This window comes from Sceloporus occidentalis, unplaced genomic scaffold (assembly GCF_023333645.1).
Source record: "Sceloporus occidentalis isolate IW3139 unplaced genomic scaffold, rSceOcc1.0.p SCAF_152, whole genome shotgun sequence".
NCBI lineage: Eukaryota > Metazoa > Chordata > Lepidosauria > Squamata > Phrynosomatidae > Sceloporus > Sceloporus occidentalis.
The window spans coordinates 2,252,844-2,278,996 of NW_028317132.1; the positions used below are offsets into that span (position 1 = coordinate 2,252,844).

General features: G+C 44.4%; 1 protein-coding gene across 1 annotated transcript in view; it reads right to left on the reverse strand.

The window, feature by feature from the left end:
- Positions 1 to 12,402: 12,402 nt before the first annotated feature.
- Positions 12,403 to 26,153, reverse strand: part of LOC149280607 (anthrax toxin receptor 1-like) — a 62,620-nt gene continuing 48,869 nt past the window's right edge. Inside the window, exons 15-18 of the mRNA XM_089500363.1 lie at positions 20,103 to 20,201; positions 18,088 to 18,255; positions 17,924 to 18,004; positions 12,403 to 12,594 (exon numbers count right to left, since the gene is read on the reverse strand). Coding sequence (XP_089356489.1) covers positions 12,403 to 12,594; positions 17,924 to 18,004; positions 18,088 to 18,255; positions 20,103 to 20,201 — 540 coding nt within the window. The remainder of the gene's footprint in view (positions 12,595 to 17,923; positions 18,005 to 18,087; positions 18,256 to 20,102; positions 20,202 to 26,153) is intronic.

Genomic DNA, 26,153 nt, shown 5'->3' on the forward strand with positions numbered 1-26,153 from the left:
CAGACATCAAAATTTACGCAAAGATCTTGGCCAACAGGTTAGCCCCTCTGCTCCCTTCCCTTCTCCATCCAGACCAGGTGGGATTTGTTATGGGCCGACAACCCTCCGACAACACCCGTAAATTTATAAATTCCCTTTGGGACGCCGCTAAACATAAACGCCCCAGCCTATTCATTTCCTTCGACGCTGAAAAGGCGTTCGATAGGCTTCATTGGTATTTCTTGAAGCATACTCTTCACAAATTTGGCTTTCCCCCATTACTCATACAGGCAATCATGGCGTTATATACATCTCCCACGGCCTGCATCTCGATGATGGGCTTCTTATCCTCTCCGTTCCCCATCACCAATGGCACACGTCAAGGATGCCCCTTATCCCCTCTGCTGTATACGCTCGCATTGGAACCGCTCGCGGTCAATATCCGTTCCGACCCCCTGATAACGGGTTTCCCTTTGCCTGACGGGACCACTAGTACATTGGGATTATTTGCGGATGACATTTTGGCCTCTGTCACCTCCCCGGAGCGCTCTCTCCCCGCTCTTTTCTCTCAATTGTCCCTTTATTCCAGGGTCTCCTATCACACTATTAATATCTCTAAAACGCAGGCAATGTAACATAGTAACATAGTAACATAGTTCATAAGGTTGAAAAAAGACCAAAGTCCATCAAGTTCAACCTATATACATATTGTGTCCCTACTGTGTTGATCCAGAGGAAGGCAAAAAACCCTTATGAAGCAGATGCCAATTGCCCCATACCAGGGGGAAAATTCCTTCCCGACTCCAAATATGGCAATCAGAATAAATCCCTGGATCAACGTTCTGTCCCTATTAATCTAATATCCATAACTTGTAATATTATTGCTTTCTAGAAACACGTCCAGGCTCCTTTTGAACTCTTTTATTGAGTTTACCATCACCACTTCCTCTGGCAGAGAGTTCCATAATCTCACCGCTCTTACTGTAAAGAACCCCCGTCTGTGCTGGTGTAGAAACCTTCTTTCCTCCAGCCGTAGAGGATGTCCCCTTGTTATAGATACAGTCCTGGGTATAAATAGGTCCTGGGAGTGATCTCTGTACTGCCCCTTATATATTTATACATAGTTATTAAGTCCCCCCTAAGCCGTCTTTTTTCCAAACTAAATAACCCCAATTCTGATAATCTTTCTGGGTACTGTAATCCTCCCATTCCCCTTATTACTCTGGTTGCCTGTCTTTGAACCCTCTCCAGCTCCACTATATCTTTCTTGTACACTGGTGCCCAGTACTGTACACAGTATTCCATGTGTGGTCTGACTAGTGACTTGTACAGTGGTAGAATTATTTCCTTGTCGTGGGCATCTATGCCCCTTTTGATGCACCCCATGATTTTATTTGCCTTAGCAGCAGCTGCCTGACACTGGTCGCTACAGGTAAATTTACTGTTAACTAAAACTCCTAAGTCCTTTTCCATGTCAGTCGTCCCCAGTGTTTTCCTGTTTAATACATATTCCCAGCCTGGATTTTTCTTCCCCATGTGCATAACCTTACATTTATCTGTGTTGAACCTCATCTGCCACATCCCAGCCCAATGTGTCTCCATCTGGACCCCGGTCGTAAAGCGCACCTTTCTTCCACTTATAAATTTGAATGGAGATCATCTCATCTCTCCTACCTAGGTATTAAATTGCCTAAATCTTTGCACGACCTCAATAATCTCAACATTGTGAAAATTTGGGACTCAGTAAAACACGAAATCATCAGGTGGCGGGGTTTTGAACTGTCCTGGCTGGGTAGGGTAAATGCCCTGAAAATGACAGCCCTCCCTAAATTGCTATATGTGTTGCGGACAATCCCTGTTAAACCCCCCCAGGGTCTCCTGCATTCTATCCAAAAATTCTTTGTCGCTTTTACATGTGTTAAGAGCAGATCCAGAATAGCGAACCGCACCCGCTTCGTATCTCGACTACAGGGTGGTCTGGGAGTCCCTCATATAGAATCTTACCACGAGGCTTGTATACTATCCCAGACATTCCCATTCCTCTCGAACATTCATCCGCCTACCTGGACTACCCAGGAACATGACGTTATTTCCCCATTTACGGTTGATCAACTCCTGTGGCTACATCGCCACAAGCGACCGCGGCTCCCTCCTTTGCCCCCAACGACTAGACATACCCTTGACACATGGGACAGGGCGGCCAAGCGTTTTCCCTCCTTACATCGCCTTACCCGCATCACCCCCCTGCGAACTCTGGAGTTATTGATTCCGAATTTACAGCTCTCCCATTGGGTTCGCCCTGGTTTTTGCACATTGGGTGACCTATATGTAAACGGTGGGCTCGCCCCCTTCTCATATTTTCATTCCACGTACGACATTCCCAATCGTGACTTTTTTAAATATCTCCAGATCCGTCACCTACTCGGCTCGCTGCCCTCTCCTGTGTGTCACTCTTCCCCGTTCCTCCTCCAGTTGTCCTCTTTGCGCGACTCAGCCCCTAGGTTCCCAAAGGCCATTTCTATGTGGTACTCCCTTTTAATAGCCCGTTTCTCCGCCCGTAAGTTACCGCATATGCTCGCCTGGGAAAGGGATCTGCGAGCAGAGATTCCCCTAGAATCATGGCTGGAAGCGGAGGAGGCGATGCGGGGGGTCACCCACTGCACCAACCACATAGAGCTCCAGAAAAAACTCAGCTGCCGTTGGTACCTCACCCCAGTCCGTCTCGCACACATGTGGGCTACCCAATCCAGGCTCTGCTGGAGAGGATGTGGTCAAATGGGCACTATGCTTCATATTTGGTGGGGTTGTCCGGTGCTGCAGCCACTCTGGAGGGTAGTGTTTGATATGTTGCGCCAACTTTTTCGCTGCCCCTTTGATTTTCTTCCGGAACTGGCGCTGCTCCATATGTTTCCTGACCCCATTCCACCTCCATCTCGTAAACTGCTCATTCATGTTCTCTTGGCTACTAAATTGTGTATAGCCAGACAGTGGAAATCGCCTTCTCCCCCCTCCCCCACCGATGTTGTTTCCACTATTGAACGACATAGAATCCTTGAACAAATGTCCCACGACGCTTCCTGCACCACACACATATACATGAAAACTTGGACCCCTTGGCTCACGAGCCGGCTCCTTTCTGAATACTGTTGACTTAGAGACCCGTGTCTTTCCTCTATAGAGCTGGCGTGGGCTTGACTTCACCTGACCAGCGTTCCTTTCTTGGCGGCCTTGATCTGTGCGTGTGATGGTTTTATTGTGTCTGTGGAGGTCGTACACTCTCTCGTGGTCCTTTCGGACTGCTAATTGTGCAGACGTGGTTTCTAGTGCATCGCTGTAACGTGTTTTCAAAATAAAAATTTTATTACTTTGTTTTTTGTTTGGCTCTGGTAGCCATTGGTTCTGTATGTTTGTAATTTGCAATCCCGTTTTTGTGACATTTGCTTTCATTGTATTTAAATGGAAAGATATCACCGGATACGACTAGATCGGCAAGTTCTCCACTTCAGGCTGATTTCGACCCTCCATCTACTTCATACGCTCGTGCCTCTCTGGCCTCCGTGGTGTATCTTGTCTTTTGTTATCTCCATGTATCTCTGTCTCATGTTTCCAAACCGTGTCTGTGATGCTACTGTACCGCCCTGCGAGGCGGGTGCCTTTATATTTTCTTTTTACTATGTGCACGGATGTTACTTTTTCTGTATTGTGTTATGATTCCGGTGAATAAAAGTTTTAAATCTCAAAAAAAAAACAAAAAAAAAAAAAACAAGGCACACCTGAGTTCTGAGTGCTCCAGAGGGTGGCCACTAGTGGTCGCAGATGTAAATGCCACAGGTATAAAAAAGCCATGGTTCAGGCAGTGAAAAATTGGTTCCTGACAGTGATGTGTGTGGCCCATCATAAGTTGTTAAGGGGTTAAATGTAGAGATGAAATGTGTTATCTTTGTGGATGACCTGGTTCTGTTTCTTAGGGATCCACAAAACTCCCCACCACCTCTACTTGATCTCTTACAGCGATATCAAGTAATCTCATAAGATAAACTTATTACTATAAAAGTCAGAAGTGTTGCCTCTTTGGCATTTGGGGAATGTCTCCATTTTGTCAGCCATGACAATTACACACTTGGGTATCCCCTTAACAAAAGACCTATCAATGCTATTTACCCTTAATTATATACCCAGAGAATTCAAATAATTAAACATAATTTTCAAATTTGGACTCATCTCACTCTATCCTACATAGGGGGGATAAATGTAATTAAAATGATTGCCTTCCCACAGCTCCTCTATAAGATACAGATGCTGCCACTTCTGATCCCTCCCACCATTATTAATTAATTCACTAAAGAGATGTCCAGGTTCATATAGAAGGGAGGAAAACCTAGAATAAGTTTAATCAAATTCATGCTTCTGAAGTATAAGGGATGTGTCAAGTTGCCTAATGTGAAATGGTACAGCATAGCAAGCTTGGCAAGGGTGTTGGGAGACTGTATAGCCCAAACCTCAATATACACAGATTGGGTAAGGGACCAGCAATGTGTGTCCTATTATAACTTTACTTTCCTTTTACATGCCACAGAGAAGCAAATACTAGATCATTGACAAAATCCACCGATAGACAGTACTGTTTAAGCTTGGCAGAAGCTGAGGGCATATCACAAATTTCAAAAGCACACATTGCCTTTTTAGGAACAACCCCCATTTCTAGCAGGGAGAGGTGGATCCTAGATTTCATTTGTAGGCGGAATTAGGAGTACGCTTGGTGGGTCACTTGGTACATCCGATTACCGATGGTGTGAAATCCTTCCAAACATTACAGGAGTTCTATCACCTTCCTAATTTGGCCTTTGGCTACATTTGGCCTTACTTTCACACAAAAAATTGCCTAAAGAACTTTCAGTAGGCGAAGGCAAACTGTCCCTTTTGCCTATTTCCACGATATTTTGTATAAACTTCTCCACAGATGCTATATTAGGTTATAATTAGGTTATGGGGTGGCTGTTGTTCATTTGGAGTGTTATTGAGAATTAAGACACTCAGTGTCATATGGATTATTGGAGAGAGGGGAGTGATTTCACAATTCAAATCCCATCATACTGATATGAACTGCTTTTCCTATGTTATAGAAATTAATAAAATGTGTTCCAAAAAAATAAAATGATTATTGTAAAAAGTTTAAAAAATCTGGATAATCCTTCTCTCGTCTATGGCTGTTATAGATCGATCAGGAGTGTCTTGTTGGCATTGCAGCATTTTGAATTGCTTCAGAGACTGACAGCAGCTGTCCTAGAAGTACCTTTGGCTTCCAAGTCTGAGCCATTGAAGATTTTTTTAATAATTTTATTTTAAATTATTTTTTTCGTACTCGTTCAGTGCTGGTGCTTGATGGGAGCACAATATTGATTCATACTTGCAGGGCCGGCCCAAGGCAAAATGCCGCCTGGGGCGAATTTTAAAATGCCGCCCCCCCCTTATCTACCCTTCCTCTCCCTCCATCCCTGCCGCCCCCCCCCATTATCTACCCTTCCTCTCCCTCCGTCCCCCCCCCCCCTTGTACTTACCTTTCAGCAGTCCTGCGGCGAGTCTCCCTGTTCGGTCTCGGTGCCGGCTTGTAATGCTGAGCGCCGGAAATCTTCCGGCACTCAGCATTACAAGCCGGCACCGAGACCGAACAGGGAGACTCGCCGCAGAGGAGAGAGAGAGGGGCGCCGAGCAGGTACTGACAGCTTGGTAAGCGAAAACCACTCGGCGCCCCTTTCTCTCTTTCGCTTTAAAAAAAAAAAAAAAAAAAAAAGGGCTTGGGGCGGCAAAGGGCTTGGGGCGGCAAAGTGCCGCCCCTTCAAAAGTGCCGCCTGGAGCGGTTGCCCCACTTGGCTCCATTGTCGGGCCGGCCCTGCATACTTGTTCCTACAAGCATGTGAGGACACAATCACGTCAGCTTAAATGCAAAATATTTCGCTTTTAATAAACATTTTAACATTTGCCTGAAATGTAAAGAAGCATATGCTGCTATGGAGTTAGAAAAATTTCTGATCCAATTAGTGAATATATTAATTAGAATGTATTTTTTGCAGAACTGGATTGGAAAATTGTTATATTTACACAAGATTAGCACTTGTTATTTTTAAATATGTTTTTGTTTTAATACAGAATGAGAACATCCTATAAATATTTACTGCCAGCATGATGAAGAAACACACCAAAGCACTTTAGTCACACAGAACAAAAACATTCTATAATGTAGGCTTGCATTTTAAAATATTTGTAAGACTATGAAACTTTCACAATGACAAAGACAGGGAAGCTAGTTAAGTTGACAAATTGTGGGTGACATGCTGGTGGCCTGTGGGTACGAAGGATGGTTAAAAGTCAGCCCGTATTTGCTTTTTTGCTTATGACAGGAAAAACAGTTTGCATGCCTTCCTTCACATGACACTTTCAATAAAATGTCATGAGACTGATGGCCATTTTTTAGTTACCGTCTTCTTCAGTCATGGAGCCTCAGCCAAGGACCTGATGAACTGCACCTAAAACCTTTGATAATACAATATTGTATGTGACGGAACCCTCCATCACTGGGGCCACTGGAAAGGCCTGACTGCCAGCCTCCTCCTGATTGACTATGGGCCCTGACTTTGTAAAGACTTCTGTGTCACCCCCAGCAGTATATCATCCCATCACTGGTTGAGGGGATTATCTCTAGCCATCCCTGGAACTGATTTTGGCCAGTGATAGATACTGGAGGTTGGGACCCCTCTTGTATTGTTAATCCCGTTACTGCCTCTGTTGTCTCTGGGACACAGATTAAGGGGGTGGTTTGTGTTCCAATATCTTGTTTTATGTTAATATGTGTTTTGCTGGCTATATCAAGCCCTGTGTGTCTAAAATAAATCTTTGTTTTGGTTATACCCTACACTGAGTCTTGGCTAGAAACCGGGAAAACTGTGTTGTTTCAGTCTAAGGGAGCACAAGTCAGTGGAGGTAGTCGGTTGGACTATCCAGCTCTGTGACAAGTGGTGGGATTGCTTCCAAGTCTGAGGGGCACTTCCTTTTCACCGGGATCTAGCTCCAGGAAAGAGAATGGAAGGAAGCTACGCAGAGCTGATCCAGAGGAATTGTACCCGCCTGAAGCTCTGGAGGGACTGTAAAAGTGTTTGTGTGTATCAGGTGCAGCAGCAGAGCCCCTTACAAAATGGGAATTAATCCCTAAATGCCGCGATCGCGGCATTGAAGGGGTTAACGCTGCACTGTCGCTCTCATGGAGCGATCAGGCAGCAGGGGGGTGTTGTGTTCGGTCCCCACACTCATGTGGAGACCGAAGAACCCTCTCCCCCTGTCCCTGAAGCTGCCTGTGGCAGCTGAAAACGCTATTGCAGGTTTTCCTGCAATCGCGGTTTCAGCCTACAGAATCACTCTGTGGGAGTGATCTCAGGCTCGGGGGTGGGCTCTGAGTGGCTGTGCTGTCTTCCCAGACTCCTGGGCAGACGGCAGCAGCAGCGCCCCCGCGTGGTGACGCGGGGGCATTTTTTTGTGGATTTAAGAGGCTGACAAACTCCTAGGCGCCAGGACAAAATTCTGAGTCGACCTGGCGCCTGGGATTTGTCAAGCCCTGATGTATATGTTTATATGTTTCTTCAGTAATACGATTAAATGGTGGAAATTATTATTGCTCCCCCAGTTTTGCCTGTGCTATCTTATGTACCCCCCCATTTTATTGTTTCTAGAGTCGCCACTGGCGGGAAGACTTCCAGGAGCGAAGGAGATTCCAAACGTGCCCGAACTGTGGCCTGACCTGGATTATTTGGTCACACAAGAATGGGAACTGGAACAGGCATATCAAGAGTTGTTCGACCATGTTCAACAGTATGCCCCAGTGACCATGGAGTTCATGGATTTTATGGAGTGGTTATCTGAGGATGTTGACCCAGGGACTGCGGTCTCCATCCGAGTCACAGGAATACCGGGCAGCTAACCCAGATCCGATACTGGAGCTATGTGACTTTACACCACAACCGGATCCAGAGGTTGTGGATTTAATTGATTTTACAACTGAGGATGTTGGTCCGGGAGGGCATGCAATTGGCTTCCCTTCCCAGGGAAAGGAAGAAAGTTTTCTGGGTGTAGTGGATGGGACTCTGGTCTCCACTATCACCCACCCAGCAGAAGAGCAGCCATCAGGGCAGAGTGGCCCTGGCCTTTGCCTGCTCCCTTCCCTGTTTCCTGAGCCTGACAACAGCAACCTTGTAGGGTCCAGTCAGGCAGCCCCAGAGACAGAGGTAGTGGATGGGACTGCCATCTCCACACCTGGGTCCCCGGTAAGCTGGCCAGTTGGCCCAGATCCCCAATCCCCAGCAGAAGCGCTGGCATCAGGGCAGAGTACTTGTCAGGTTCCACCCTACTCAGCCTGGAGTATTCACTACTTATTGATGCTCATGTTGTTTTACAACCACTAGTGGCCACCCTTCTCACTCTGGTGCAACCTGACCTAATTATCGTATTCCGCTGAACCTTGTTACCTGGATTGAGCCCTGCCTATATGAACCTGCTCTGCCCTTCAGTCAGGGACTTTGCATTGAAGTTTTAGGACTGTTTTGCTCTGGCCCTGTACCTGATCCTGACTTGTTCCTGGCTCCCAGGCCGAGTGCCCTGCCAGTGGGCTTCCTGCTGTGTGTCCGGTTCCCTGCCAAGAGACTTACCACCTGTACTTGTTTTTCCTGCCAACTTCTTCAATACAGACCATATCATAGTATTCTGCCTGTGGTTTGTTTCTTTGCACCTGTCTGTAACATCCCTCTTGTCATAATGCATCCTGGGGTACCGACAGAACCCCCTGCGTCTGGGCTCCTACCCGACCTGTTTACCTGGTTTGTGACAGCGCTGCTGGTCTCTGCCCACCCCTTGTTCCTAAGTCTGACCATGACGCTCCCACAGTGCCCACTCAGACCACCCCAGCTGAAATACTGGCAACAGGAGAGAGGCAGGATGGCCCCTCTCCACCAGCACTGGAGGGCCCTGCAAACCCCATAAAAGAGCTTTCCACAGGTCAGAGCGCAACTGGCCTCTGGTGGAGGGACGATACAAAACCAGCACTGGGGGACATGTATCCCATACAGGTGGATGAGACTGTGGTCGCCACCTGTGGTCCCCAGAAATACTGGGCAGCTGGCTCAGATCCCCAACCCTGGATTGAAGGGGTCCCCGCCACCCTGTCTCCCCAGCTGCTGAGAAGACTCCAGAGAGAAGGTGCAGTCGGCAATTCTCCAAGGAAATCCTTGTATAAGCTGGCTAAGCTTTAAGATTGGCGAGGGCCATAAAAATGCATAATACAGATGAGCTGTTGGACTGCACACCATTTCAAGTGCCAGGTGTGTAACCCTTTGAAAGGCAGCACATTTGAAACAAAAGAAAACGTTTAATTATGTCAAGTATAAAAATAATTTCATAATTCCAAATAGGGGAGTAGACTGAGGAAACAGTCTGGAAGGTGGCCTGTAAAAAAATAAACCTTCTAAGTTAATAGGATATTCTTAGTGAATTTTGTATCAATCTTCAGTCTTTAAACACAAATACCCTGGTCTGAAAATATATATACAGAGCCTGAATAATTTGACCTTTCACGAGCAACGGTCATTAACACAGCTTTACATAATGCCGATACATTTGAAAATGTTCTAATTATTTAAAAAAAAAAATACACCAAATGTTTACAAGTAGCCATGGGGATAGCTGAAAAAAATAGCATCAAAAGAGACAGAGTTCTAACTTGGTACAAAATCTGTTTATTTCTAAATATCAGAAAAAAACAATGTAAAATATTTACGTCATATAAGGGCTGCTTAACAGCCTAATTACAAATCAGGAAGGTGTTAACTGTTAGTTTAACCTTGTGCAGTAAACTGCGCTAACATGCGGTATAAATGTTGACACCAAAATCTGAGGTTTCATGTTAAGTATAATAACTAAAGATGCTGATCTAGAAAAAAGCATTTTTACAAGCAAAAAAATAACATAAGGCTGTATAACATGATGGGGGCTGCATCCTCAACTAAATTTCAGGTGCCCAAAGCAGGATACCTTTCTGGGGGTATGGTTTGATAAGGGCGGGGGTTAAGGACAATCCAAATACCACCTTGTAATGCATTGAAGCAGAACATTGGATATGATCTCATATTGTGGCACTCAGCTTCCATGCGTCACAAGGTGGCACATGGGAGCTAAATTTGTGGTTTGTGCTGCATGGTGGACTGGTTGGGTGAGAAACACTGATCTTCTCAAATTGCCTGTGATTCCTACTGCTTGTGAAATTAGAACAATGGGGCTGCTTGGCAGGATGGTACCTTAAAATCAGGACTGTCCCACATAAAACAGGATGGTTAAGGTATTGGGCTGGGGCGATCCAGTATAATTATATACATATATATATATATACCAATTACATAAGTTGTGATGGAAAACCCTTCCACTTAAAATTAAGAGGGTAGAAGCATTATTAAAACACCTGTCTACAGACACCAGACATGCCAGAAGGCTTACTGTTACTAATGTACAAGGTACTCAATATAGTCACTTACAATATATCTTCTTTTAACATAAACGTGTATTTTCGTTATCTTTTTTAATGGTAGCCGCCCCCAGTTTATGTCATAGCTACTATGCTGGGGCATTTTGTTATTCTTATCTCACACACTCATAGGCACACCTACTATTGGCACTTTTCTACCTCCTAATGCTTGTTAGACCTACTTGTATCACGCCCATTTTTACAGATGCCTTACTATTTTTGAAAGCCCACCTGTTTATTCCCTATGCCATTTCGGCCCCATATATGTTTTCATGTGTTACACCCCATCCTTGTGTTTTTCCCAAGGATTAAGGCTCACGGACCCTGTATATCCCTAATGTTGGTCAGATTCCACTTTCCCCCTGCTTGGCGCCTGACCGGGACCTAGTCGCGGATTCATGGAACTGTACGGCGAGTAGGAACCACGTCGATGCCCGCTGACAATTGGATCTGCGTTGGTACCGATACCTGATCTCCCACCACATCTCTTTTCTGAGGTTACATTAAGCTCGTTGTGGGCAATTGAGTTTTCAGAGGCAAGCAAGATCTCTACAGTCTGCATTTTTAGTCGAGCAATTTAGTTCTTGTTAAATATGTATTTATGGTTTATGTTATGTGGCAATTCTTTTTAGTTTTCTATAAGATAATTTGTAAGGAACTGGGAATGTCTTTGAAAATGTGAAATTGTCACTGATTCTGAGTTTTCTGTTGTGCGTTCTATTTCTTTTAGACATGTTTTATGATCTGGAACAGCAATTTTGCTATTTTGAGCACCCTATTGAATTATAGTATAGAATCCACAATCACAGCTTAAGGTTTAGTCATGGAGCTGCATTGCAAACCATACATTTTAAACCACTGTTACTACAATTTAGACAGTTTAGATAGAATAGGGCCTTCTTTCTTGGCTTTAAAGAGTACCTAGTAATAAAAACATTTCATGCTTCGCTGGTAACTTTACTCTTAGTATAGCATTTTCCCTTATTGAGGTTTCATGTTATTGAAGTGTGAAATTCAGCACATATTATATATTAAACTTACTGCCCAGCAGTACCACATGCACCTTTTTATACTTTGTACAGAGCTTGAGCTGTTTCACGTACATAATGCTGCCTTGTCTGCAAAACTATACTGCAGGCGTTGCCATCCAAAAGCACCAATAATAAACCATAAGCACCAAACAATAGTACCCTGTGGGCAAACTACCAGAGGTTAATGATTTTTCCCCTGAGAATACAGAGGACAATAGATTAAAATAGTAAAACAGTATATTGGTGAGTGACATGCATTGAGGACAGGTTGCAACCTGAGTACAAATGGGGTAGATTTTGCTGTCCAGCAACAAATTCTATTTGTTTAAAATACCAAAACCATAACAGAATAAATAGACAGGGCTAATTTAACCCCTTCAAAGCCAGAACCGCTTGTATTATTCAGCAAAATATATAGAATAACCCATGCAGGACTCTCTGGTAGGGAGAAAATGCATTAATGGCACCTGCATAGTCACAGTTAACAGCTAGGCTGCATAGCACATTTACTGCAGTTGTCTGGGTTGTCAAGTCCTAGATTTTATTGCTATTTTCATTATTTTTGTATATGTCATAAAGCGTTATCCTATGTGGAAAAGTTGGCTCTTAGCAAAGTGCAAAAGCAAATATTCCAAACTCTGATGGATAAGTACTACATAAACGTATGTATTAGGTGCAATGCAAGTTTCTCTTTTGGAGGTTATGCTGTGAGAACCCACATTCAGTCAGCATTTTTTACTCATTCATCATCCCAAAGACACTTGTGATCAGTGGCCAAACAGCTGCTCTAGCGGGCCACTGTTAGTATTGTATATTGAATCCCCTAGGTTGGACTCAATTAATGGGCTGGGGTGGAGGGCGAGAGGGTGGAGGCCCTGGTGGGACCCGTGCAGGTGGAGGGCCTGGTGGAGGTTGCCGCTGCATGGGCTTCTTTGGAATGTTCTTCACTGGAATGCTCGTTGCTGGTGGAGTATAGATGGTTGAGGTGCCATCTGCCTTAAGCCGTGTGAAGTTAATGCATCGTCCCTGTAAAACAACATAAGATCCCCTTTAGTACATATAATTGTTGGAGTTGTGTTACTAAGTTTCTGTTACTAAGAAATAAGTAGATCTAATAAATATGTAAATATCAGCATCCTATTAATATGTCCTTGTATAGATAAAAGACGAGATGGCTCTTAAGACATGTGTGTAAAGTGAATCTCAGAATAGGAGAGACCCAGAGCTTGTTCAGTAACATATACATTAGTTTTCTATTTAAAGTAACTACAAGGGACGTTCGAAAAGTTTCAGCACTTTTTTTTCACTTTATTTCAAAACAAATCATGATGCAGTTTTCCCAACGTCATACCACCTTTTTCACAGAAGACGGTCAACATCAACTTTCCTGCTGACGGTTGGGTCTTGAATTTCATTGTAACAGGACATGATGGATGCTATCACTGCATTCTCTGTCGCTTGCTTTCGCACTTGTAATGGTGAACCAAAAAGATTTACCCAACCACCCGTGTTTGGCACCAAAGCGAACAATCAAGCTGTGAACACTAATGCCATTTTTCTACATTTTATAATTTTTTACTATATAAACACTATTAAGCTAGTTGTCTGTGTCCAGGGTGTCCACCATCACTTGTAAAATAAACTACCCTGTACGCTATCACTAAGGCCTTCCCCCACAGTCCCACAGACACTACAGTCGTATAGGGCGTCTGTCACTACGGACCTGTTCACTATACCAACTAGAATAATGAAAAGCTTTGAGAAGTAAAGATTTTGTGTGAGAGTCTAGTTGATTTACATAGAGGAGCCATGCTGTAAAGCACTTTTAAGTCTTAGGCTCCTTATTTAACCCCTTCAGTCCCCTTTAGAAATACCGGTACGTGCATAAAACGCATCTAAAGAAACGCATATGGACGCACCGGTACATCTATAGGGGACTGAAGGGGTTAAATAAGGAGCCTAAGACTTAAAAGTGCTTTACAGCATGGCTCCCCTATGTAAATCAACTAGACTGTCAGCAGAAGTCAGCATCTGCTGTCCGATCTCATGTAACAGCTTCCGGCGCAAACGGCAGAAAACTGTTACATTTTTAAATGCCCGATCGTCACTGCTGACGTCACCCAGAAGGTCATCGGAGTACAGGATATCCTCTGCAGGGTCTGTCCAGACCCTGCCGGAATATCCGATCGCTCCAATGAGGCACAGATCACAGTGTGATATGTGCAGGGGGATCACAGGGAGGAGAGTGAGAAGCCATGTTTCTCACTCTCCTCACATGCTGAAAGACAAATCAGCAAAAAAAAAAAAAAATGTTAGTGATTTTAAAAATAAAAAAATCACTAAAATAATACAATAAATAATAAAAAAACAATAACGTGAGCTAAGTGATGTCATTGTGACATCACTGGCATTATTAACATGTTTAAGAGGACCTCTAACCAAACTGCACTGCATTTAAAAAAAAGAAATAAAAAAAATATAAAAAAGATAATAATAAAAAAAACCTTTGTCCTAACACAACATCTAAAAAGTATAACCCTCCAGCCCCCGTTAACAACCCCTAAACCCATTAAGCTATAGGTATAAAAAATACCACACTATGGGGTACTATTTGTAGGGAATGGAATATGGGATATCTCTGTAATCAGGAGATGCAGCTAAACAATTTTGGCCGGGTTTCTCCGCAGTAACACATACCCTGTGCAAAAACACATAAGTGATGGCGAAAAAAAGTGCAGGAAATAATTTCTGCGGCCACCTTTGACAGTGATTAGTGGCCAAATAGCTGCATGACGAGTGCCCATATACCCCTGATACAATAGTCTGGGTTGTCTGCTTTACAGAAATATATACTTTTGTGGGTATTTTTGGTTTATTTGCAATCTCATCATACCTAATGTAAAAATTCTACCAATAATGTACACCTTATGGTATGTTGCCTATATGTGCTGGAAAAGTATGGAAATTCTATATAAATTAGGTATTTCTGAAATCAGGACACCTGAATCGATAAACTTGGAGAGGATTTTCCATCACTTTACCTAATTTTGTGAGCATTCAGAGAGAAAATGTATAAAAACCCCCCACAAAGAACAGGTTAGTGTAAAGTAAAGTAATTGATGGGGGTGTATCCACTAGCGTGGAATGGTCTGTCGGGCAACCGCCAATAGGATCTGCCATAACTTTGAATACCCATTTTAATTGTCATGCCTCTCTCCTGTTGCCAAAACTTCGGCTGGGGCGGTCTTAGCGGGCACTGCAGGACCGTCACAGTCAGACTCGGGAACAAGGGCGAGGGGTGGTCAGAGATCAGCGGCACTCTGCCCTGATGCCAGCACTTCTGCTGGGGAGTGGTTACTTGGGCCAACTGCCCAACATTCCGGGGACCCAGGTGTGGATACCGCAGTCCCATCTACCCCTCCTGGGTTAACATCCTTAGATGAAAGATCAATTAAATTCCCACTCCGATGTAAGTGGCACTGTGCTAGTGGAGACTGCAGTCCCATCCATTACCACTGTGGGGCCACAGAGAGAAGTGGGCAGAGACCAGCGACACTCTGCCCTGATGCCAGCGCTTCTGCTGGGGCAGTCCGCCAAATACGGTCTAGCAGTTGTCGGTATGCCCTTTCTAGCTGCCACTCTTTCATGACCAGAAAGTCCAGATCAGGTCCCAGCTCTGGGACTTTTTCGAGACCAAGCATAGCCTCTCTGTATTTCCTCCAGATCAGAGTTCCCTTCACTGCCGAATTCAACGAAATCGGTGAGGCTCTCCCACAATTCAGGGCCATCAAAATCATAGCCATTCTGTCACAGTCCCCAAATATCCTTGCTCTGCGTGCTACTGCAGAGCCCGATATCGGTTGTCCAGCTCTCCCTCCTGTTGTACCAGCTTGTCCAATTTGGATACCCATTGCTCCTGGGTTTGCTGTCCCAGGAATGACATCCATAGTTCCCGCTGGTCTCTAATCCTAAAACACTGACCCGGCATATAACAGCCTCCTGGAGGGCCACCTCCCATAGTGACCCTGAAATCTGTTGCCTCAGTTCCTGATATTGTTCTGTAGGCAGAGCAGTGGTGTAGCAGGAGAAGATGACCCCCAGCAGCCCCTGGAATTCTGATGTCACATCCATATCCCCATCTAGGCGACTGAAGTCTGCCGTCTTGTCAGTCAATCCCGGTAGAAAGGAAGCGTCCCAGCGCTTGCCAACAATGTGACAGAGACCCGTACTCGGACTGAGTATCTCCGCCGAAAAGATCTTCCTTGCCTCTGAAAGCCCAATTGCTCAAGGGATTAACCTTTTGAATGAACACAGTTGAATGAATTTGCGGCTAGGTCCCGGTCAGGCGCCAAGCAGGGGGTGAAGGTGGAATCCGACCAACATTAGGGGTATACTGGGTCCGTGAACCTTTAATCCTTGTGAAAACCCACAGGGATGGGGTGTAACACAGGAAAACAGGTATGGAGCCGAAATAACGGTATAAACACATGGGCTGTCACAACGGGCATTGGGCCTCATCTTTTTGGAAATGGGGATTACTCAACCTGGAATGAAAAAGGGTCCACTGCCAATTGAGTCCTAGGGCCAAGCTCATCTTCCACGCTTTTATCGTGGGGCCTAGCAAGGGGTAATCAGCTATGTGCTCAAGGAGATTAGCAAATGGTGTATGTAAAAGCAGTTCGTTGTCAAAAAAAAAAAGGAGTAGGGAGCAGCCAGTGGATGGTGTGTCTCATCAAAGCTGCTATGCTGTAAGTGGGACTGACCGGTTTAGCCTCATCTTCATGCAAGACTGTTGGAGACACACCACGCCAATCCTTGAGCTTTTATTTCTTCAAATAAAATTTGAACATTTGCATCAGCCTTTTGTCATCTATGGGTGGAATCTACAGCGGGTATAACAATTTAGGAAACTCACAGACTTAATCAAAGAAACCCTGCCGAAGTACAATAAGGTTAGTTTTTCCCCTGGATGCCATTCTGAGTGTATCTTACTTAATGTGGGAGATATGTTCTTGAGGGTTTTGACACCTAAGTACAGTAATAGGCTCAAAAACCCAACAGATTTTGTAAACAGCAAAGGCATGGGAGTGCACCAGATACTTCCCAAGTCCTTAAGTTCCACACGTAAGTCACTGTAGTTTGAGAAATGCTTTTGACTTGATAAAGGGAGGACTCCCGAAAGCTCGTCTATTATTTTAAATACTGTTAGTCCAATAAAAAAGGTATTACAAGATTCTGCAACATTCTGTTTTTTTGCATTCTTACACATAAGTCAAGGACTCGAACATGGGAGGCCGTCGATACTCAAAGCAGCTGTAATTCTTACAGCTTGCTGTTGGCCTCCTGGGGTGAATCAAGTACACCTGGCCTTCGTGATTGAATCTTGATTTAGCAGAATAAAGAAGCATGTTTTCCTTTCAAACAAGAGCACAACAAATCCCTGGCTCTTGCCGACACTTCTGTTGAATAGTCCTGAAAGATCAGTTTTTCAAAGTCCTCGTGGAGTTTAAGAACTGTATCCTCTAAGACTCTGTGGCGCTAATCCAGTTTAGTTATTTTGTTAGCATTGGTGGTTTAATGTTGGAGAGTGTTGTCCACTGATGAATTCAGCTCATTAAATTTAGCCTCAAACACTATTACTGAAAGTGGTTACATGAAGATATGATGTCAATTGTGATTACTCGCAGTCCAGCAGTCAGACCTCCCTCCTCGTATGCCACTGCACGAGAAGTTGTCAAGTGATATTAAAGCATAGGTAGAGCTATTGGAGCAAACACAAAAAAACAACTTACTCACAGTAGCATTCCTCCACAGGCTCCACTGGGATGGCTGCCGCTCGTAGCTCTGCTGTAGGTCCAATCACCTCTGGATGGGATTTAGGGACGCAGTCCCACCTGTTCTCAGCTCTGTGGTGTTGTGTGGGGAGCTGTGCACTCCACCCTGGTATCTAGGGTCTCCACGAAGTTCTGCAGTCCGCAACAAATTTTCCCCAAAGTACACCCGGAGGGTGGCTCCTTTGAGCCAGACTTCAAGTAATCTGCTAGGGTGCTGGCACTGATAGAGCAGACACCTTGTCCAACACCTTATACCCCACTGTAGCAGCTCAGGTAAGGGTATTGTCCTCTTGATTGCTATGCAGATGGCTGTGGATTATGGGTGTCACGGAGGAGCACATATGAGTAAAAGTTAAAAAAAAATAAATAAAAAAAAATCCCCACCTTTTTTTATGATCTATTCATTACCATGAAGTGTTGCTTATACAAAGCTCCCTCGAGTCCTACATATGTACTCACAATTACATGTGGTCTGATATGTTTCATACATTGTGCATTCTGTTTTTGGAGTATCCTCTTACCTTATCTCCTGCCTGAGGTCTCATCAGTGACACCTGGTCATACCCTCTTCGCAGAAGAGCCCACAGCGCATCAAGCTTGCCCTATAATAAAGCAGAATATGAAGGATATGGTTGGACCAATTAAACAAAATCTGGGCAAAACCAGAAAGGATAATTGTTATTACCTTTATTGGACTATACCACTTTCTCTCTTGTGGTTTCCGATGAGATGGGCTTTTCTTGGATTTTGGCTCCCATGGCTCATATTCCTGGTCTGGTAGCTTTATTATGGCATTTTTAGGTTTTTCCAGCTTTGCACCTTCTTCGGTAGAGCCCTTATCACCCCATCTTACCTAAGAAAAAGGTAGGCATTATTAAGCTTCTACAGATAAATCCTGATATACAGTATATCCACACTTAAAACAATCTGTATAGAACAACACGTGGACCAAGCTGATTTAATGAAGTATGATTACTCTTAATCAAAGCCACAGCTCTTATACAAAGCAAGTTAACGGAAGAATAAATATCTATTCCTTCAGTATAGGGTTATATATATTCTGCTACGAGGGTGTTTAACTACACAAGTTAAAATGAGTCCTCTGTTTAACAATGGTTTGTAAGGTATGGCCTTGGTTTGAAAGGATGGTACAGTGTTAGCCAGGACAGTTAGCACAGGGGGGTCTGGAGCTTTTGGGTGACACTTTGCTTGAGGAGGCTCTACCGGGAACCCCGGGAATTGTAAAATTTTCTACCTGGGGGAAATGGATTAAATCACCCTGGAACTCCTTGCTGGGGGCTTAACAGCATCTTAACGAGTTCCATCTTAACGAGGTGTTTGGGGCCCCCAACACCCAATTAGGGACATATTTGGACTAGCGATAGTGGAGACCCCGAACTATCAAATGACATCCTGTTGTGGGCGAGCCCCCTTGGGGGGACCTGGAGTAGCATGTTCCTCTGACTATGTCTCCAAGGGAGTCCCAGAGTCATGGACCAGGGGGATAATCCTACTATCCCAATGTATTATTTATTTGTGTATTCCCCTTGATGGAACTGAAGGAGGACTTTGTGTGTTTTTCTGTTCAATTGTATTTAAATCGCGTTTACTGTGTATAAATACCTGCATGCGTATCTAATAAAGTCAGTTCTGACGGGTCTCTGTCACACCACCGTACTTTCTCAGCCAGCAGCCCTAACCTGGATTATTCTCTTCCTAACTACAGCCATCTCCCTGCTAGTGAGTCACCCTGTTCTCACTGGGTGGCACAGGGTGTCGGAAAACTGCCCTAAAAAGACTCCCATGAACTAGTTGGCTACGGGTCTCTATGTGGTTTCCAAACGCTCCCTGATCGGGACCTAGCCACAAATTCATGAAACTGTACGGCGGCTAGGAGCCGCTGCAATGACCGCCGACAATTAGAACTGTGTTGCTATGGGCATCCATCATCCCACCACGTCGCTCTTTTCGGATTACACTCTGCTTGTGGTGGGCAACACTCAGAGTTGGTTATGGAGAGAGAGCTCATTTGGGAACCCTGATTGTATTACCCATCTTCAGGACTGGGGTTTACCCAGCTGCAGCTACTGCACGGACTATTCTCTGAGACATTTCAGATGCTGTCGCTCAGGGTCCTAACATCTGATCAAGTCGCTTTTTAAAACATAACATCCTCAGACCTTAGGCTCTCAATTGGTACCCGAACCGACAAACAGGACTGGTGGTCACTCTTCATGTGGCAGGTAAAAAGATCTACCAACTACCTAAGGCCCATGTACATTTGGATTCAGGACATGGAATTGGGAGTCATGCCTGGACTTAATATGTATGTTTTACTGGGTAGTGATTTTGGTCACTTGGAGAGCAAATTGTTGGCAAAGCCGTCCATCTCCCATGAGGTAGAAACAGTAGCCAGACGTACCCCAGAGGCCGTAACGAGAGGCCGGAAAATGAAATCTGTTGTTTGAAAATAAACACTTTTAAAGGAAAATGAAAAATGGATCTGAATTGTTTGCCATGCACAAATCTAGTAGTGATTATTGGATTGGATCTGTATAGCTGGAGTTAAACATTCATAATGCTGATGCTTCCTTCAGTAAAATCGTATTTTGGATCCTTCCAACTCCCATTCACCAATACCATAGCATTTGCCTTCATGCTTTAATGCTACATGTATGGTACCATCACAGTATTTATCACCTCCATCCTTTTGATCCCTCCAACTCCTCTTCCCCCGTAATATGATGCATCCACTGTGGGCCACTTTTTCTTGGGCAGACCATCTTCATCATCTGATTCCTACAAATAAAAAAACAACAAACTCATAAATGAATAGACACGCAATTGTTGTGCTATTAAAATGATATATCCTCACTTAAAGTTTTTATTGGTACAGATATACATATATAGGAACTTATCAGGTTAGGCTAGTGAAAGCCCACTCTCATCTGGGAGAAATGGCTCTGTTTGTCGTACAAAGGAGCATGCCTAGATGCTGATAAGGACAGGGCTAAGCTCAGATGACAGGAAACTGTATTGTAATGGAAAGCAATAGGGCAGAGAGCAGGCATGGCTAAATGTTGCTCCTCATGCCCTGGAGAGGGTGAAATCCAGAGAGTTCCCAGGTATGCAGATATACCTCTTCATCCCTATAAACAATAATCAAATAGCCCAATCTATGGATGCCATTCCTGGGATAGTGACCCCAGGAGCAATGGATATCTGAATTGGAAAAGCTGGTCCAACAAAAGGTAGAGCTGGAGAAACGATATTGAGCTCTGCAGTGGCATGCAGAGCAAGCATACTTTGGGGCTGCAACAGAATGTTCTCCAGAGGGCTTTCACTTTGGCAGCCTGGGATTGTTATGGGACAGTCTCCAGTAGGAGTCAGACTTCAGCAGTACCATCTTCATCGCTGGCCTCTGGCCTCATCATCCAGGAGAACGGACAACCCATCTCCCCAGCAGCAGTCGGTGCTCCAGGGAGGGGATGCAGGCAGCATCACTCCCCAGCGGCTGAGTGAGTGCCTGGGAGATGGCCCAGCTGGCCCATCTCCCCAGCAGCAGCCGTAGAACTAGGGAGGAGATACAGGGAGGAGATACAGGCAGCATCACTCCCCAGCGGCGGTGTGAGTGCCTGGGAGATGGTGCAGCTGGCTAATCTCCCCAGCAGGAACCCCAGAGAGGGGATTCAGGCGGCTTCACTCCCCAGTGGCTGAGTGAATGCCAGGGTAAAGGGTCAGTCGGCACTTCTCTCCAGGGGAGGGTATGTTCATCGGAAGAGGCAGGGGTTGGCTGGGTGAACGCTGACCTTTAAGGGACAATTAGGGGACCAATTGAGACTGGATGGACTGACTAACTTTAGAGTCAACCCGCCTGGGGTCTCCTCCTGTATTAGTCTCCTTGCAAAGGAGGAGAAATATCATGGTCACCCCCTAAAGCTAAGAACATCCGTTGTCCATATCGCTTTTTTGGGGTTATACTGAGCTTGTTGTGGGACAACGGATGTCTGTAATGACACAGTTCCAATTGTCGGCAAGCATCGCCGTACAGTTCCATGAATTTGTGGCTAGGTACCAGTCAGGTGCATGGAGTGTTTTTGGCCATGCAGAGTCCCCATAGCCAGCTAGTTCATGGGAGTCTGGTTAGGGCAGACCAGATTGGGTTTTCCATTTACCCTGTGTCCCCCAATGAGCACAGTGTGACTTAAGGGGGACTGAGCAGGCAGGCAAGGAGTCTCCCCAGGAATCCATCAGTGCCCACTCTTAAACTCAAAGATATCCCCATATGTCCTCACCCTCAAGGGGTTACTGTGACAGGGCTGCCTTTGAAACAATAGAAATATATATGTAACACAATAATTATTAGTGATATGTTAAAATAAAATACAGAAACAGAAGAAAACACAGTTATTGCAATTTCTTTCAAAGAGTGTCACTACAGAACATTAATGCAATGTATGCTCTGTAAAATCCCCTGCTTAAAGTAATACCCCACTTATACAGTTTTTTATGTTTAAAGGACAATTATTCTCGTTTACATTGTACTCTATTTTCTTAATAGAGTTCATCCATGACCCTTGTTGGGCCCATATTTTTTATCACGTTACATTTAGGTGTTAATCTTAAAATTGACCACAGACGAAGGTTTCTGCCCAATAGCTATGCTGAGGGTGGAGTGGTATTTTGTGTGCTTAATTGAATAGTAATAGCAGTGGCATTGTAGCATGGTGAGAAAATACGTTATATAACATGCCATACAGTAACAGTAGGATATGTTCAATAGATTAGAAATATTAGGAAAATAATACTAAGTGACAATACCAAGAGTCACGAATGCAAAACAGATGTACTATTCAAATGGTAATTCTTAGTAATATGTTCCAGATCTTCATCAGTATAATGCAGATATTCTTAAGTCAGTGACAACTAATTAATCACTCAAACCAGGCAAACGTTTCATTTTCTCCTTTTTATTCAGCTTTTTTCAGAGTTATGTTCCGGTCTTCCAGCTGAGCATCTTTGATAAAGACTCCCCTTCATACTCCAGGGGAAAAATGATGAATGACACCAATTCATGAGGTTTAAGGGAATGTCTGGACACTGAATGAACTAGCTCCAGCTTTGTAAATAATATCTGTTGCCGAGACACACAACATTAACTGCTTCTCCAGTGGATTAAAGCGCAGACTGCTTTGCTTGACTTTTACCATAGGTCTGCATTCAGCTCTTTGGAAAATCTCAAAATAAGGTGTGGCAGCAGTGAAATTTGCTACTGTTACAACTTCGAAAGTGACAATGTTTCCCTGGGCCCTCATTTCCCCAGTCATCAAGGGTTAAATAAGTCTTTTCTATTAACAGAAACAATTTATATCACTGATTTCTCCAGGGACCAGTGAGGAAGGCATATAGCTTTCCGAGCTTTCAGATATGAAATTAACTGGCTGAAACACACATGTAGTTTAATGCATCTCTTTAAAATTTTATGTAGCAAGTATAATGTGTTCCCATTTATAAAAGTCATGATTAATTTACGACTTAACTTTACATACAACTTAATTTTATGTTGTACACATGTCTAACAGCTACTCTCTAACAATCCTAAAATAAAGAACCAACTATTGCTATAAGGAAAGTACTATAAGTAAGAAATATATATTATCATTTGGTGTAGCACTGTTTTTAAAATCATAGCCTATTAACTATGCCATGGAGACCATTGCAAGAATCGACATATGTTACTTACCCTCAGCTAACATGAACCAGTGGCGTCTCCAGGTTTCATATTTAGGGGGGGCACATGGGGGGCCAGGGACCAAAGTAGGGGGGTCAATTATAAAACGGTACAGATACAATATATATATATATATATATATATATATATACATATATATATATATATATATATATACACACACACACACACGTTAGACGTGCATTTTTAACTACATAATATGCACTTATCTCTTTGAAGTAAAGACTGTGATTAAAATATGATTTCAAAATAACAGCTAAAGTGACAGTTATTTTTCATTATTTAATATTAGCCCCTGCTGACAATATATATAAATATTAGACCCTGCTGCAGATATATAGAAATATTACACCCTGCTTCCGATATATATTAATATTAACCCCTGCTGCGGATATATATTAATATTAGCCCCTGCTGCGGATACATACTTATATTATACCCTGCTGCCGATATACATAGAAATTATACCCTGCTGCCAACATATATAAATATTAGCCCCTGCAGCCAATATTTATTGATAATAGGCCCTGCAGCCAATATATATTAATATTAGCCCCTGCGGCTGATATATATAAAAATTAGTCCCAGCTTCCGATATATATTAATATTAGCCCCTGCAGCCAATATATTTGCCACACTGACTGCAGATCAGGGGAAGACAGTGAGAGTCAGTGCAGTGTTCCCTCCTTCTGACTGCACCGTGACATTGAGAGGTCCTCTCCCCTGTAATCATCCCCAGAGTCCCTTTGTCCCCTCATTCACTAAACCATAGCGCTCTTTTACTTACACCCTGTAGTTCAGGTATAGATCAAATAAACAACACATGGAAACAGCACATGCAACTGAATGAGATTAAAAAAAAACTTGTATTTGCAGGTGTACATAAATAATGTATGGAAACATAGCATTGCAGGTATAAACCAACAGAACACACAAACCCAGCATTGCAGGTATATATCAACTGGAAATCACATGTACACTCAGCACTGAAGGTTTAGATCAAATAATCAACACATGGAAACAGCACTCCAGGTATTGATCAACTGAATAAGACATACAAATCCTATATTTGCAGGTAAACATTAATAATGTATGGAAATATAGCCGATACAGATGAACAGAATGACACAAAACCCAGCTTTGCAGATATAAATCAATTGGAAATTACATATAAACTCTGCATTAAAGGTATAGATAAAACCCCCTAAATTACAGGCATAGATCACTGGTCACACACCCCAAAGCCAACCCTGGTGTCCACACTGCCCACATAGAACCTGACCAGCACCTAAGTTACACATTATGTCAACTTTGTCCCCAAACAGCGGAACGTACGCCGTTTTTGTCCCATAAAGACCTCTCCCTCCCAATCTATCCTATCTACCCCCTCTCCCTCCCAATCTATCCTATCTACCACAACTGCCTCTCTATCTACCACATCTGCCTCCCAATCTATCCTATGTACCCCCCTCTCCCTCCCAATCTATCCTATGTACCCCCCTCTCCCTCCCAATCTATCCTATGTACCCCCCTCTCCCTCCCAATCTATCCTATGTACCCCCCTGTCCCTCCCAATCTATCCTATGTACCCCCTCTCCCTCCCAATCTATCCTATCTACCCCCTCTCCCTCCCAATCAATCCTAACTATCCCCTCTCCCTCCCAATGTATCCCATCCACCCCCATCTCCCTCCCAATCTACCCCCTCTCCCTCCCAATCTATCCCCTCTCCCTCCCAATCTATCCCATCTACCCCCCCTCTCCCTCTCCCTCCCAATCTATCCCATCTACCCCCCTCTCCCTCCCAATCTATCCTATGTACCCCCCTCTCCCTCCCAATCTATCCTATGTACCCCCCTCTCCCTCCCAATCTATCCTATGTACCCCCCTCTCCCTCCCAATCTATCCTATGTACCCCCCTCTCCCTCCCAATCTATCCAATGTACCCCCCTCTCCCTCCCAATCTATCCTATCTACCCCCTCTCCCTCCCAATCAATCCTAACTATCCCCTTCTCCCTCCCAATGTATCCCATCCACCCCCATCTCCCTCCCAATCTACCCCCTCTCCCTCCCAATCTATCCCCTCTCCCTCCCAATCTATCACATCTACCCCCCTCTCCCTCTCCCTCCCAATCTATCCCATCTACCCCCCTCTCCCTCCCAATCTATCCCATCTACCCCCCTCTCCCTCCCAATCTATCCCATCTACCCCCCTCTCCCTCCCAATCTATCCTATCTACCCCCTCTCCCTCCCAATCTATCCTTATCTACCCCTTCTCACTTCCTATCTACCTCTTCTGACTCTCTAACCCCCTCCTAACTTTCTAACCCCCCCTTTGAAGTTCACTTACCTTGGGCTTGTCCAGCGGTGAGATCGCGAGGTCTCTGTATCCCTGGTTCTGCCGGCTTCACTGCTGGGCGCCGGATATGACGACATATACCGGCGCTCGGCTTGAAATGCCGGCACTGCGAACCAGGAAGAGGCCTCGCGGTCGCGGAGAAGAGTGAGAGGCGCCGAACGGTTGCTGAGAACTTATTCCTCAGCAACCGCTCGGCGCCTCTCACTCTCTCCTCCGGGTCTATTAAAAAAAAAAAAAAAAAAAAGCCGGCGTTTCAATTGGGGGGGCACACCGGGGGGCACAGCATGATGTAGGGGGGCCATGGCCCCCTCTGGCCCCCCCCTGCCGACGCCACTGACATGAACATTATGGACCTAGGTAGACAATAACCAATGCCTATGTTTTCACTATACCACCAAGACATCTAGTGGGTTACATTTAAACAGAAATGAGAAAAAATTAGTGTACTGTGGGCTGTTGAATCCATATGTATCCTGGCAGATGAAAGGGGGCAGAAAGTCTACATTCTATGAATGAGGATTCAGTTGAAAGGGCTATGAACAGCACTCTGTGCCGCAGGGAAGTTAACCTCTTTCTTTTTGGTTTGGTCACTGCCCTTGCTAATTTGTAAGGTTACTTAAACGCATTCTATAATTTTTG